This window comes from Palaemon carinicauda, chromosome 41 (assembly GCF_036898095.1).
Source record: "Palaemon carinicauda isolate YSFRI2023 chromosome 41, ASM3689809v2, whole genome shotgun sequence".
In the NCBI taxonomy this organism is placed as follows: Eukaryota; Metazoa; Arthropoda; class Malacostraca; order Decapoda; family Palaemonidae; genus Palaemon; species Palaemon carinicauda.
Genome location: NC_090765.1, coordinates 57,895,928 through 57,908,427, shown reverse-complemented (window position 1 = coordinate 57,908,427; position 12,500 = coordinate 57,895,928). Strand labels below are relative to the sequence as shown.

Genomic DNA, 12,500 nt, shown 5'->3' with positions numbered 1-12,500 from the left:
GAAACTCCAAGCGAAACATGACAATTATGTTTCCTTTAAAATATCAATCGAGAGCATTGAAAAGTGTAAAGTAACTAACCTTTTCCAGTCTGTTAATTGGCCAAAAGGCGTAATGGTAAGGAAATGGTACGAAAAAAGAAATTAATCATGGCTTCAATTAATATAGCAACTTTTAACTGTAGATCTGTCAGGAAAAATGTCCACGTTGTAAAGAATTTATGTAATAACTATAAGATAATAGCATTGCAAGAAACATTTTTGCCACAACAGGAGAGTAACTTTTTAAACAATATTGATATGAAGTTTGATTCCATATCGTCGTCACCAGTAGACCTAAGTCAAGCTCTGGTGAGAGGAAGGCCATATGGGGGACTAGCTTTTTTAGTTCATGAGGAGATCTCTCCGTATGTCAGGAAAATACCCACAAGAGACGAACGCTTTTTATGTATAGATATTAGTCTTGGTGGTAGTACGATAAGGGTTATCAATTGTTATATGCCCTATTATAACGGTTCTAATACTGAGGAATACTTAAATAAATTAGGGAAAATTAAATGTCTATTTGAAGAACATCAGAATGATCATGTTATTGCTGTGGGGGATTTTAACGCTCACATTTCATCCGAATTTGGTGCAGAATTATTTGGGTGGTGTGATGAATACGACTGCTGTGCAGCCGACATCACCTCATTACCACAGGATACCCATACGTGGGTAAGCGATGCTACGGGTCACACGAGGTGGCTGGACCATGTCGTGTGCCCTGACTCCCTCTTGAGTGCACTTCGATGTTTTAAGGTTTTTTACGAGGAGATAGGCTCAGACCATAAGCCTCTGGGTTTTAAACTTTGTGTACAAGATTTTTCAGCATGCAGAGTAGCAGGGACCAATAATCGGAGAATAACTTACGAGGTTAGAAATAATGATGAATATAAAGTTCGAAGCGAGAAGACACTAAAAGAAATAGAGCTTCCAGTTGAGGCAATTGTCTGTAGAACAAGGGGATGCAGAGACAGAAACCATGTATTTCTAATTGAAACATTTGCTGTCGATCTTGTTGATGCATTGATTAAGAGTGGGGATACAAAAAATACCGGAAAGGTATATAAAAGTCATGGAATACCAGGCTGGAATGAAAACGTCAAATTACACCACGTTACAGCCAGACAAAAGTATTTATTATGGAAGGAAATGGGAATGCCGAGATCGGGTGTGCAATACGATGAGATGGTCCTGTCTAAACGAAATTTTAAAAAGGCACTCAAAGTCTGCAAGAAGACGGTAAACAAAACAACAAAGGAAAAAATCGCTAGAGATATGAGCAGGAGAAATCCTTGGAAAACAATAAACAAAATAAGAAAGAAAACTACTAAACTACCGGTTAGTATTGATGGAATAAGGGGAGAGTCAAACATAGCAGAAGGTTGGAAGAATCATTATGCTCATATTATGGAAGGCACGAACCATCCAAAAATGTCTTTATCGATGGAAAATGAAGATGAAGAAAGCACCATACCAATTGTTTCCGTTAAAGACGTTCAAGATGCTTTAAAATCCCTTTCGTTAAATAGTGCCCCGGGCCTTGATGGAATCACAGGGAATCACTTACGATATTCCCATCCAACTCTGTATGTGCATCTGTCACTTTTGTTCACTTGTTTGTGTAGACATCACTTCGTATCAAAAAATCTGACTGAAATAAAAATTCTGAATTTAGTTAAAGATCACCATAAGTCTCTCTCTGATAAGAATAACTATCGTCCAATAGCCCTTGCCTCTATTATTTCTAAGCTATTTGAATGCATCATCCTACAAAGATGCAAAGACTTGTTAACAACTTCCGATAATCAATTTGCTTATAAAACTAAACACAGCACTGATATGGCCCTTTTTCTTTTTAAACAAACATGCCAGTTTTATAGGTAAAAAAACACACCAGTTTTTGTATGCGCAATGGATATGTCCAAGGCTTTCGATAAAGTGTGTCATGAAAGATTATTTCAAATTTTAAAGAGAAGACATGTGCCATTTTACATTATAGCACTGCTGCAGTACTGGTACAAAACTCAGGACTTTAGAGTAATGTGGGTAATAGTCTTTCCTCTCCTTTTAAACCCAGTTGTGGTATTAGACAGGGTAGTGTTCTATCAGCACTTCTGTTTGCCGTATATGTGGATGACTTAAGTACAAAGGTCCTCAGCAGGGAAGGTGGTTGCACAGTGGGAGAGGTCAAGGTGAATCATATCTTTTATGCAGATGATATAATACTTTTAGCCCCATCTTTAAAAGCGTTGCAAATACTCATAGATAAAAGTATGGAATATTTGAAGTACCATTATCTTGAAGCCAATCCTGACAAGACCAAAGTTCTTGTAATAAAACCCTGTAATTTTATATCATTTAGTGAACCGTCACTCTATATTAATGACGTCAGGTTGGAAGTCGTTAAGTCATGTAAATATCTTGGCATGAATATTAATGACAATCTAAAGGACGATGACCATATTGCATCACTCTATCGAGGGCAATGCTTGCGAGGCAATATGTTGCTAAGGAACTTTCATATGTGCAATGATGAGGCAAAAGTACATTTGTTCAGATCTTTCTGTACTTCCCTGTATTGTATGCCTCTGGCAATGAAATGTAAAAAGGAAACCCTACGAAAACTTAAAATATGTTACAATGACTCTTTTAGGTACCTGATGGGAATAGAAAGGTTTTCGAGAGTAAGTGGACACTTTGTTTCTTTAGGAATACCAACATTTGATGAATTAGTGAGAAAATGTATTGTAAGTTTGTTTCAGAGAGCAAAGAGTTCAAAAAACCACTTAATTTGTGCAATTTTTAACAGTGATAGTTTTAAAAAATCATTAGTTTTTAAAGAGTGGTCTAAACACATTTTCTGTGTTTAGACCTTTTGTTTTACTCCTAATATATTTGTATATAACTATTAATTTTATTGTAATATTTTGTATATGGCTCTATAGCTGAAATAAAGAATTTGAATTTGAATTTGAAATTTGAATATATATATATATATATATATATAATATATATATATATATATATATATATATATATATATGCGCGTGTGTGTTGCGTATAAGTATATAGTTTTGTACTGTATATATACTTTATATAAAATTTATAAATAAATATATATATATATATATATATATATATATATATATATATGTGTGTGTGTATATATATATGTGTGTGTATATATATGTATATATATATATGCATATATATATGCATATATATATATATATACACACACACACACACACACCCTTCCCACAAAAAATCACATCATGAAGACGCACTTCAAAAGAGAGAAAGGTAAATCATGATATTAATGAAAATTGCCCTGTTGAATCTGTACAACAATTCCAGTCACGTTCGGCAAACAACGACATAGTTCAAACAAATGTTTATGGACAACATCAGATACAGAACGTTTTTTTTTCTTTCTTTTTTTGGGGGGATTTTTTACTTTTACGGTTCAAGGTAATAGAGATGTTTACCAGAATTTTTATTTTTATGTTTGTGGAACAAACACGAAGCGATGTAATGGGAAAGAGTCAGTTCGCTATTGATTCAGATTTTATATGTATGGTATATATATATATATATATATATATATATATATATATATATGTGTGTGTGTGTGTGTGTGTTAATGTATGTCTATATATATATATATATATATATATATATATATATACACACACATATATATATATATATATATATATGTATATATATAGATATACACATATATGTATATATACATATATATATATATATATATATATATAATATATATATATATATAAATATACATTCTTATATATATATGTGTATATATATGTATGTATATATATATATATATATATATATATATATATATATATATATATGATGTATATATATATGTGTGTGTGTCTGTGTTTTAGGGCACGTTGATTTGCATATACAATTAATATATAATGTCGTAGTGAGCTCTAAAAATCGAAAACATCTTTGGTCAAAACTACAATACTATTTATGTACAATATATAAAGATTGAACATATAAATGTATGTGCACTTATTTATATATGTATATGTGTATTTATTTAAAGTGTCGTGTTTCTTCCTTTGACATATATTGGTCTTTCCATTCCAGGTAAGTGAAATCATTTCTGATAGAATTTTTCCACCCTGTGTTTACCTTGCATTTGATAGCAATCATTTAATCGTTATATAATTAAAGCCCTAATGGAATTGGAAGCCTAAATTTATTCTCTTATGTTTGCAAGGTATTTTTTTTCAATGAATTTTTTGTGTTAATTATCTTTAAGAAACAAATTCTTCTTTAGGATTTTTTTTGCCTCCGCCAGCGAAGTTGGAAGGAGGTTATGTTTTACCCCCTGGTTGTGTGTTATGTTTGTGTGTATGTGTGTTTGTTTGTGAACACCTTCCTAGCCACAATTTTAATCTTAGAATAATGAAACTTGCATGGATTAACTGTTATCTTTAAAGCTGGAAATGATTAAATTTTGGAAGTTCAAGGTCAAGGTCACGGTCAAGTAAAATGTCCAGTTCACGTAATCAGCCATAGGTATGTACATCGTTGTCACAGAGACTTCAAACTTGTTTCATATTTGAGCGTATGAAAATCCACGTCCATTAATACATGTTAAGGTCAAGGTTGAGCAAAAGGTCGAGATATAAACTGCCTCGGGGGAGCACGACGGTCATGACTGTGAGCTAGATCGTCTAGAGCTATAAGCACATGATCACGAGTTGGACGCTCACAATAATGAGCACATGCCGGATGATCATGATCACGAACTAGACTTTCATGATCAGGCTAGAAGTTCACATTCAAATACTAATCACTACCATCAGAGTTATGGCCAGACAGTTGTACATTGGATACTTTTCTGTTACGGTTCATTTTTCCTTCGCCTACATACACACACTGAATAGTCTGGCCTATTCTTTACATACTCTCCTCTGTCCTCATACACCTGACAACACTAAGATTACCAAACAATTCTCTACTCAAGGGGTTACTGCACTGTAATTGTTCAGTGGCCCCTTTCTTATTGGTAAGGGTAGAAGACACTCTTTAGCTATGGTAAGCAGCTCTTCTAGGAGAAGGACACTCCAAATCAAACCATTGTTCTCTAGTCTTGGGTAGTGCCATAGCCTCTGTACCATGGTCTTCCACTTTCTTGGGTTAGAGTTCTCTTGCTTGAGGGTACACTCGGGCACACTATTCTATCTAATTTCTCTTCCTCTTGTTTTGTAAAAGTTTTTATAGTTTACATAGGAGATAATTATATTAATGTTACTCTTCCTAAAATATTTTATTTTCCTTTCCTTACTGGGCTATTTTCCCTGTTGGAGCCCCTGTGCTTATAACATCCTGCTTTTCAAACTAGGGTTGTAGCTTAGCAAGTAATAATAATAATAATAATACTGAGTGCCTTTCTAGTTACTGCTCATATCTAAGATAAGAAAAAAGCGAAGGTTTTATATGCACATAAACAAGTTGTATATACAGGCGGTCTGGAGTTCTTGTATATTTTGATACTAAAGAGAACTACAAAAATATTACCTGGTCTGAAAAGACTACAAAAGTCTCTCTCTCTCTCTCTCTCTCTCTCTCTCTCTCTCTCTCTCAACATCAAGGACGCATAGGACCATTTCAGAAAATATTTTTCATATGACTGACGATAAGAAGTAATATTTTATTTGAGTAAGAATGGCGCTAATGAGACCTTAAGAAATTACGTTCTCTTAACTCTTAATTCGAATTCTCATGATAAACAGAAAGTTTATCTTCAAAAATAATGTTTTTTTTTTTTTTTTTTTACTCTTAATTCAGATTCTCTCAATGTAAACAGAATCTTCACTTAAATAAATAATGTTCTCTTACCTCTTAATTCAAATGCTCTCAAGATGAATCGAAACTTCACTTTAAAAAAATAATATTTTCTTAACTCGTAATTCAAATTCTCTCAAGATAAACAGAAACTTCCCTTGAAAAAGAGAATGTTCTATTGACTCTTAATATAAATTCTCTTAAGATAAACAGAAACTTGAACTTAAAAAAGTTATGTTCTTATAACTACTAATTCCAATTCTCTCATGATGAACAGAAACTTCACCTCAAAAAGAGAACGTTCTCTTGATTCTTAATTCAAATTCTCTCAAGATGAATAGAAACTTCACCTTAAAAAGATAAGGTTCTCTTAACTCTTAACTCTTAATTCAAATTCTCTCAAGATAACCAGAAACTTAAACTTTAAAAATTATGTTCTCTTAACTTCTCTTTCAAATTCTCTCGAAGATAAACAGAAACTTTCATTGTCGTAGAACAAGACGACTAAAGACCCAGTTATCCACACAACCAGAGATCACACGAAGTATCTGCTAAAGTTGAACTCGAGTAAACATGACGAAACTCTGTTGGCACTATATACACCCTGGCCTTAATTACCTTGTGTACAGTTAAACCATCTAAGTCAAACCTCAACTACAATGGTCCATGGGGACCACCTATTGATCTGGCTACTCCAGATACCCAAGTGCTTTATAGTGTGGTTCCAAATGAGAAAAATAATATTAATGTAGTTTAAGGAAGATGGTACAAACGTAGATTGAATTTGGTTAGGTTATTATGTACCCATTGTACTTTTATTATTGCATGCTTTGTATAAGGTAAATGGGTGTAACTAGAGGGACATTCAGTAGGGCGTAAACCTCCGCCGCTGCAGCTTATTTCTCGACCTTTTAATCCACCTTGACCTTGACCTTTGACTTTAACATGTATTAACTGGAGTGGATTTTCATATACTCAAATATGAACCAAGTTTGAAGTCTTTGTGACAACGTTGTCCAAAGTTATGGCTGATTACGTGAATTGGACATTTTTCTTGACCGTGACCTTGACCTTTGACTTTGACCTTGACCTTCCAAAATATAATCATTGCCAGCTTTTTTACATAACAGTTAGTCCCTGCAAGTTTCATTACTCTTAAGATTAAAATTTTGGCCAGGAGGGTGTTCCATATTACTTCTTAATTATTAGATTATAGTTTAAAAATTACCTAACGAAACTCAAGTAGGCAATAAAAAAAGAGTAAAACCCCTAAAGGAAGTCATTGAACCGACCAAAAGAAGAGATAGACGTCATAGAACACGAAGATGAGAGTTTCCTTCCCTTTTACGATGCACGACGCATACCTCCTAAGTGTTCGTTTTATCAACAAGATTCTCATAACACTGATATTTGAGACACGCACGACGCACGTGTTCTCTCTCTCTCTCTCTCTCTCTCTCTCTCTCTCTCTCTCTTGACAGAATCAGCCAAGTACAATGAATCGTTTGCCAAAGTTATTGCGTCCTCTGTTTCAAAAATGCAACACACCAGTATTATTATTATTATTATTATTATTATTATATTAGCTAATCTACAACCCTAGTTGGAAAAGCAAGATGCTATAAGCCCAAGGGCTCCAACAGAGAAAAATAGCCCAGTGAGGAAAGGAAATAAGGAAATAAACAAAATCAAACAAAATATTTAAAAATCATTAACAACATTTCAACAGATATTTTATATATAAACTATAAAAATGGGAAAATCAAGTGATTCGTCTCTGCATCTTTATCTAACCTACGAAGAGGGAAAATAAAATAGGAAAATAAAGGAATATATCAAGGAAAATAGAATAAGAAAAGAGGGGAAAATACAATGTTCAGAAAACAATAACTAGTGCGCACATCACCGAGCGTAAAAGAAAACCTGATGTGGTCATAAAAAAAAAGGAAGAACGTAAAATTGTCTTTTCGTTTTTACGACGCACGGCATATACATAAGTGTTCATTTTTATCAATAAAATCGGCATAAATCTCTCTCTCTCTCTCTCTCTCTCTCCTCTCTCTCTCTCTCTCTCTCTCTCTCTCTCTCTTATACACAAGTGTTCATTTATATCAATAAAATCGTCATAAATCTCTCTCTCTCTCTCTCTCTCTCTCTCTCTCTCTCTCTCTCTCTCTTTATACATATGTGTTCATTTATATCAATAAAATCGTCATAAATCTCTCTCTCTCTCTCTCTCTCTCTCTCTCTCTCTCTCTCTCTCTCTCTCTCCTCTCTCTTTTATACATAAGTGTTCTTTTTATCAATGAAATACTCATAAATTCTCTCTCTCTCTCTCTCTCTCCTCTCTCCTCTCTCTCCTCTCTCTCTCCTCTCTCTCTCTCTCTCTCTCTCTCTCTCTCTCTTATACATAAGTGTTCATTTTTATCAATAAAATACTCATAAATTCTCTCTCTCTCTCTCTCTCTCTCTCTCTCTCTCTCTCTCTCTCTCTCTCTCTCTCTCATACATAGGTGTTCATTCTATCAATAAAATCCCCATAAAATCTCTCTCTCTCTCTCTCTCTCCTCTCTCTCTCTCTCTCTCTCTCTCTCTTTCTTATACATGTGTTCTTTTTACTAATGAAATACTCATATTTCTCTCTCTCTCTCTCTCTCTCTCTCTCTCTCTCTCTCTCTCTCTCTCTCTCTCTCTCTCTCATACATAGGTGTTCATTCTATCAATAAAATCCCCATAAATCTCTCTCTCTCTCTCTCTCTCTCTCTCTCTCTCTCTCTCTCTCTCTCTCTCTCCTCTCTCTCTCCATACATGAGTTTATTTTATCAATAAAATTCTCATAAAGCGCTCTCTCTCTCTCTCTCTCTCTCTCTCTCTCTCCTCTCTCTCTCTCTCTCCTCTCTCTCTCTCTCTCAGATCTTCCAAATACGCGGGTTTATTTTTTATCTTTACTACTTAAAAGTTTAATAACTCTCTCTCTCTCTCTCTCTCTCTCTCTCTCCTCTCTCTCTCTCTCTCTCTCTCTCTCTCTCTCTCTCTCTCTCTCCAGTCGTCATATTTCTTACTGAAGGATATTTTCTATATATTTCCCTTCATAACAGGATGCTATTCCAAGGTGAGTGGCAATCATAAAAGTTAACTGAAAAGTAATTGCCTTAGGTGGCAGGATCTCTGCCATACTAACATGACACATGGAAGGATGTGTGTCTTGGTTTTCAAGTATATCATAAGCTGGTCTTGGATTTCAAACATTTCTTTGACTATTTGCTCTCGTTTTTAATCATAAGTTGTCTTATTTTTCTATTATTCATTAAGCTGTTTGGTCTTGTTTTACAAACGTTTCTAACACTATTTGGTCTTGTTTTTCAGACGTTTTGTTAGATAATTGTTTTTTAAACATTTTGAAGCAGTTTGGTGTTGTTTTTCAAACGTTTTGTAAGCTGCTCTTTTTTATAAATCTTATATTAAGGAGTTTAGACTTGTTTTTCAAACGTTTTGTAAGCTGCTCTTGTTTTACAAACATTTATGAAGCAGTATAGTGTTGTTTTTCAAACTTTTCTTTAAGTCGCGTATGTTTTTCAAACATTTATGAAGCACTTTAGACTGGTTTTTCCAACGTTTTGTAAGCTGCTCTTTTTTATCAATCATTTATGAAGCACTTTAGACTTGTTTTTCAAACGTTTTGTAAGCTGCTCTTTTTTATCAATCATTTATGAAGCACTTTAGACTTGTTTTTTCCAACGTTTTGTAAGCTGTTCTTGTTTATCAATCATTTATGAAGCACTTTAGACTTGTTTTTCAAAAGTTTTGTAAGCTGCTCTTTTTTATCAATCATTTATGAAGCACTTTAGACTTGTTTTTCCAACGTTTTGTAAGCTGCTCTTTTTTATCAATCATTTATGAAGCACTTTAGACTTGTTTTTCAAAAGTTTTGTAAGCTGCTCTTTTTTATCAATCATTTATGAAGCACTTTAGACTTGTTTTTCCAACGTTTTGTATGCTGCTCTTGTTTATCAATCATTTATGAAGCACTTTAGACTTGTTTTTTCAAAAGTTTTGTAAGCTGCTCTTTTTTATCAATCATTTATGAAGCACTTTAGACTTGTTTTTCCAACGTTTGTAAGCTGCTCTTTTTATCAATCATTTATGAAGCACTTTAGACTTGTTTTTCAAAAGTTTTGTAAGCTGCTCTTTTTATCAATCATTTATGAAGCACTTTAGACTTGTTTTTCCAACGTTTTTTAAGCTGTTCTTGTTTATCAATCATTTATGAAGCACTTTAGACTTGTTTTTCAAAAGTTTTGTAAGCTGCTCTTTTTATCAATCATTTATGAAGCACTTTAGACTTGTTTTTCAAAAGTTTTGTAAGCTGCTCTTGTTTATCAATCATTTATGAAGCACTTTAGACTTGTTTTTCAAAAGTTTTGTAAGCTGCTCTTTTTTATCAATCATTTATGAAGCACTTTAGACTTGTTTTTCCAACGTTTTGTAAGCTGCTCTTTTTTATCAATCATTTATGAAGCACTTTAGACTTGTTTTTCAAAAGTTCTGTAAGCTGCTCTTTTTTATCAATCATTTATGAAGCACTTTAGACTTGTTTTTCCAACGTTTTGTAAGCTGCTCTTTTTTATCAATCATTTATGAAGCCCTTTAGACTTGTTTTTCCAACGTTTTGTTAGCTGCTCTTTTTTATCAATCATTTATGAAGCACTTTAGACTTGTTTTTCAAAAGTTTTGTAAGCTGCTCTTTTTTATCAATCATTTATGAAGCACTTTAGACTTGTTTTTCAAAAGTTCTGTAAGCTGCTCTTGTTTATCAATCATTTATGAAGCACTTTAGACTTGTTTTTCAAAAGTTTTGTAAGCTGCTCTTTTTTATCAATCATTTATGAAGCCCTTTAGACTTGTTTTTCCAACGTTTTGTTAGCTGCTCTTTTTTATCAATCATTTATGAAGCACTTTAGACTTGTTTTTCAAAAGTTTTGTAAGCTGCTCTTTTTTATCAATCATTTATGAAGCACTTTAGACTTGTTTTTCCAACGTTTTGTAAGCTGCTCTTGTTTATCAATCATTTATGAAGCACTTCAGACTTGTTTTTCAAAAGTTTTGTAAGCTGCTCTTTTTTATCAATCATTTATGAAGCACTTTAGACTTGTTTTTCCAACGTTTTGTAAGCTGCTCTTTTTCATCAATCATTTATGAAGCACTTTAGACTTGTTTTTCAAAAGTTTTGTAAGCTGCTCTTTTTTATCAATCATTTATGAAGCATTTTAGGACTTGTTTTTCCAACGTTTTGTAAGCTGTTCTTGTTTATCAATCATTATGAAGCACTTTAGACTTGTTTTTCTAACGTTTTGTAAGCTGCTCTTCTATATCAATCATTTATGAAGCACTTTAGACTTGTTTTTCCAACGTTTTGTAAGCTGCTCTTCTATATCAATCATTTATGAAGCATTTTAGACTTGTTTTTCCAACGTTTTGTAAGCTGCTCTTGTTTATCAATCATTTTTGAAGCACTTTAGGACGTGTTTTCAAACGTTTTGTAAGCTGTTCTTGTTTATCAATCATTTATGAAGCAGTTTAGACTTGTTTTTCCAACGTTTTGTAAGCTGCTCTTTTTTATCAATCATTTATGAAGCACTTTAGACTTGTTTTCCAAACGTTTTGTAAGCTGCTCTTGTTTATCAATCATTTATGAAGCACTTTAGAATTGTTTTTCCAACGTTTGTAAGCTGTTCTTGTTTATCAATCATTTATGAAGCACTTTAGACTTGTTTTTCCAACGTTTTGTAAGCTGCTCTTGTTTATCAATCATTAATGAAGCACTTTAGACGTGTTTTTCAAACGTTTTGTAAGCTGCTCTTGTTTATCAATCATTTATGAAGCACTTTAGACTTGTTTTTCCAACGTTTTGTAAGCTGTTCTTGTTTATCAATCATTTATGAAGCAGTTTAGACGTGTTTTTCCACGTTTTGTAAGCTGTTCTTGTTTATCAATCATTTATGAATTAGTTTAGACTTGTGTTTTAAACGTTTTGTAAGCTGCTCTTTTTTAACAATCATTTTTGAAGCACTTTAGACTTGTTTTTCCAACGTTTTGTAAGCTGTTCTTGTTTATCAATCATTTATGAAGCACTTTAGAATTGTTTTTCCAACGTTTTGTAAGCTGCTCTTCTATATCAATCATTTATGAAGCACATTAGACTTGTTTTTTCCAACGTTTTGTAAGCTGCTCTTCTATATCAATCATTTATGAAGCACTTTAGACTTGTTTTTCCAACGTTTTGTAAGCTGCTCTTGTTTATCAATCATTAATGAAGCACTTTAGACGTGTTTTTCAAACGTTTTGTAAGCTGCTCTTGTTTATCAATCATTTATGAAGCACTTTAGACTTGTTTTTCCAACGTTTTGTAAGCTGCTCTTGTTTATCAATCATTAATGAAGCACTTTAGACGTGTTTTTCAAACGTTTTGTAAGCTGCTCTTGTTTATCAATCATTTATGAAGCACTTTAGACTTGTTTTTCCAACGTTATGTAAGCTGCCCCTTTTTTATCAATCATTTATGAAGCAGTTTAGACTTGTTTTTCCAACGTTTTGTTAGCTGCTCTTTTATATCAATCATT

The 12,500-nt window shown here is 33.1% G+C and overlaps 2 protein-coding genes across 2 annotated transcripts in view; both read left to right on the top strand.

The window, feature by feature from the left end:
• Positions 1-12,500, top strand: part of LOC137632681 (methyltransferase-like protein 22) — a 533,866-nt gene that overhangs the window by 96,056 nt on the left and 425,310 nt on the right. The gene's annotated exons all lie outside the window — the stretch shown is intronic.
• Positions 1-12,500, top strand: part of LOC137632437 (uncharacterized) — a 21,878-nt gene that overhangs the window by 929 nt on the left and 8,449 nt on the right. The window contains exon 1 of the mRNA XM_068364368.1: positions 1-115. This exon is cut by the window's left edge and continues 929 nt beyond it. Coding sequence (XP_068220469.1) covers positions 1-115 — 115 coding nt within the window. The remainder of the gene's footprint in view (positions 116-12,500) is intronic.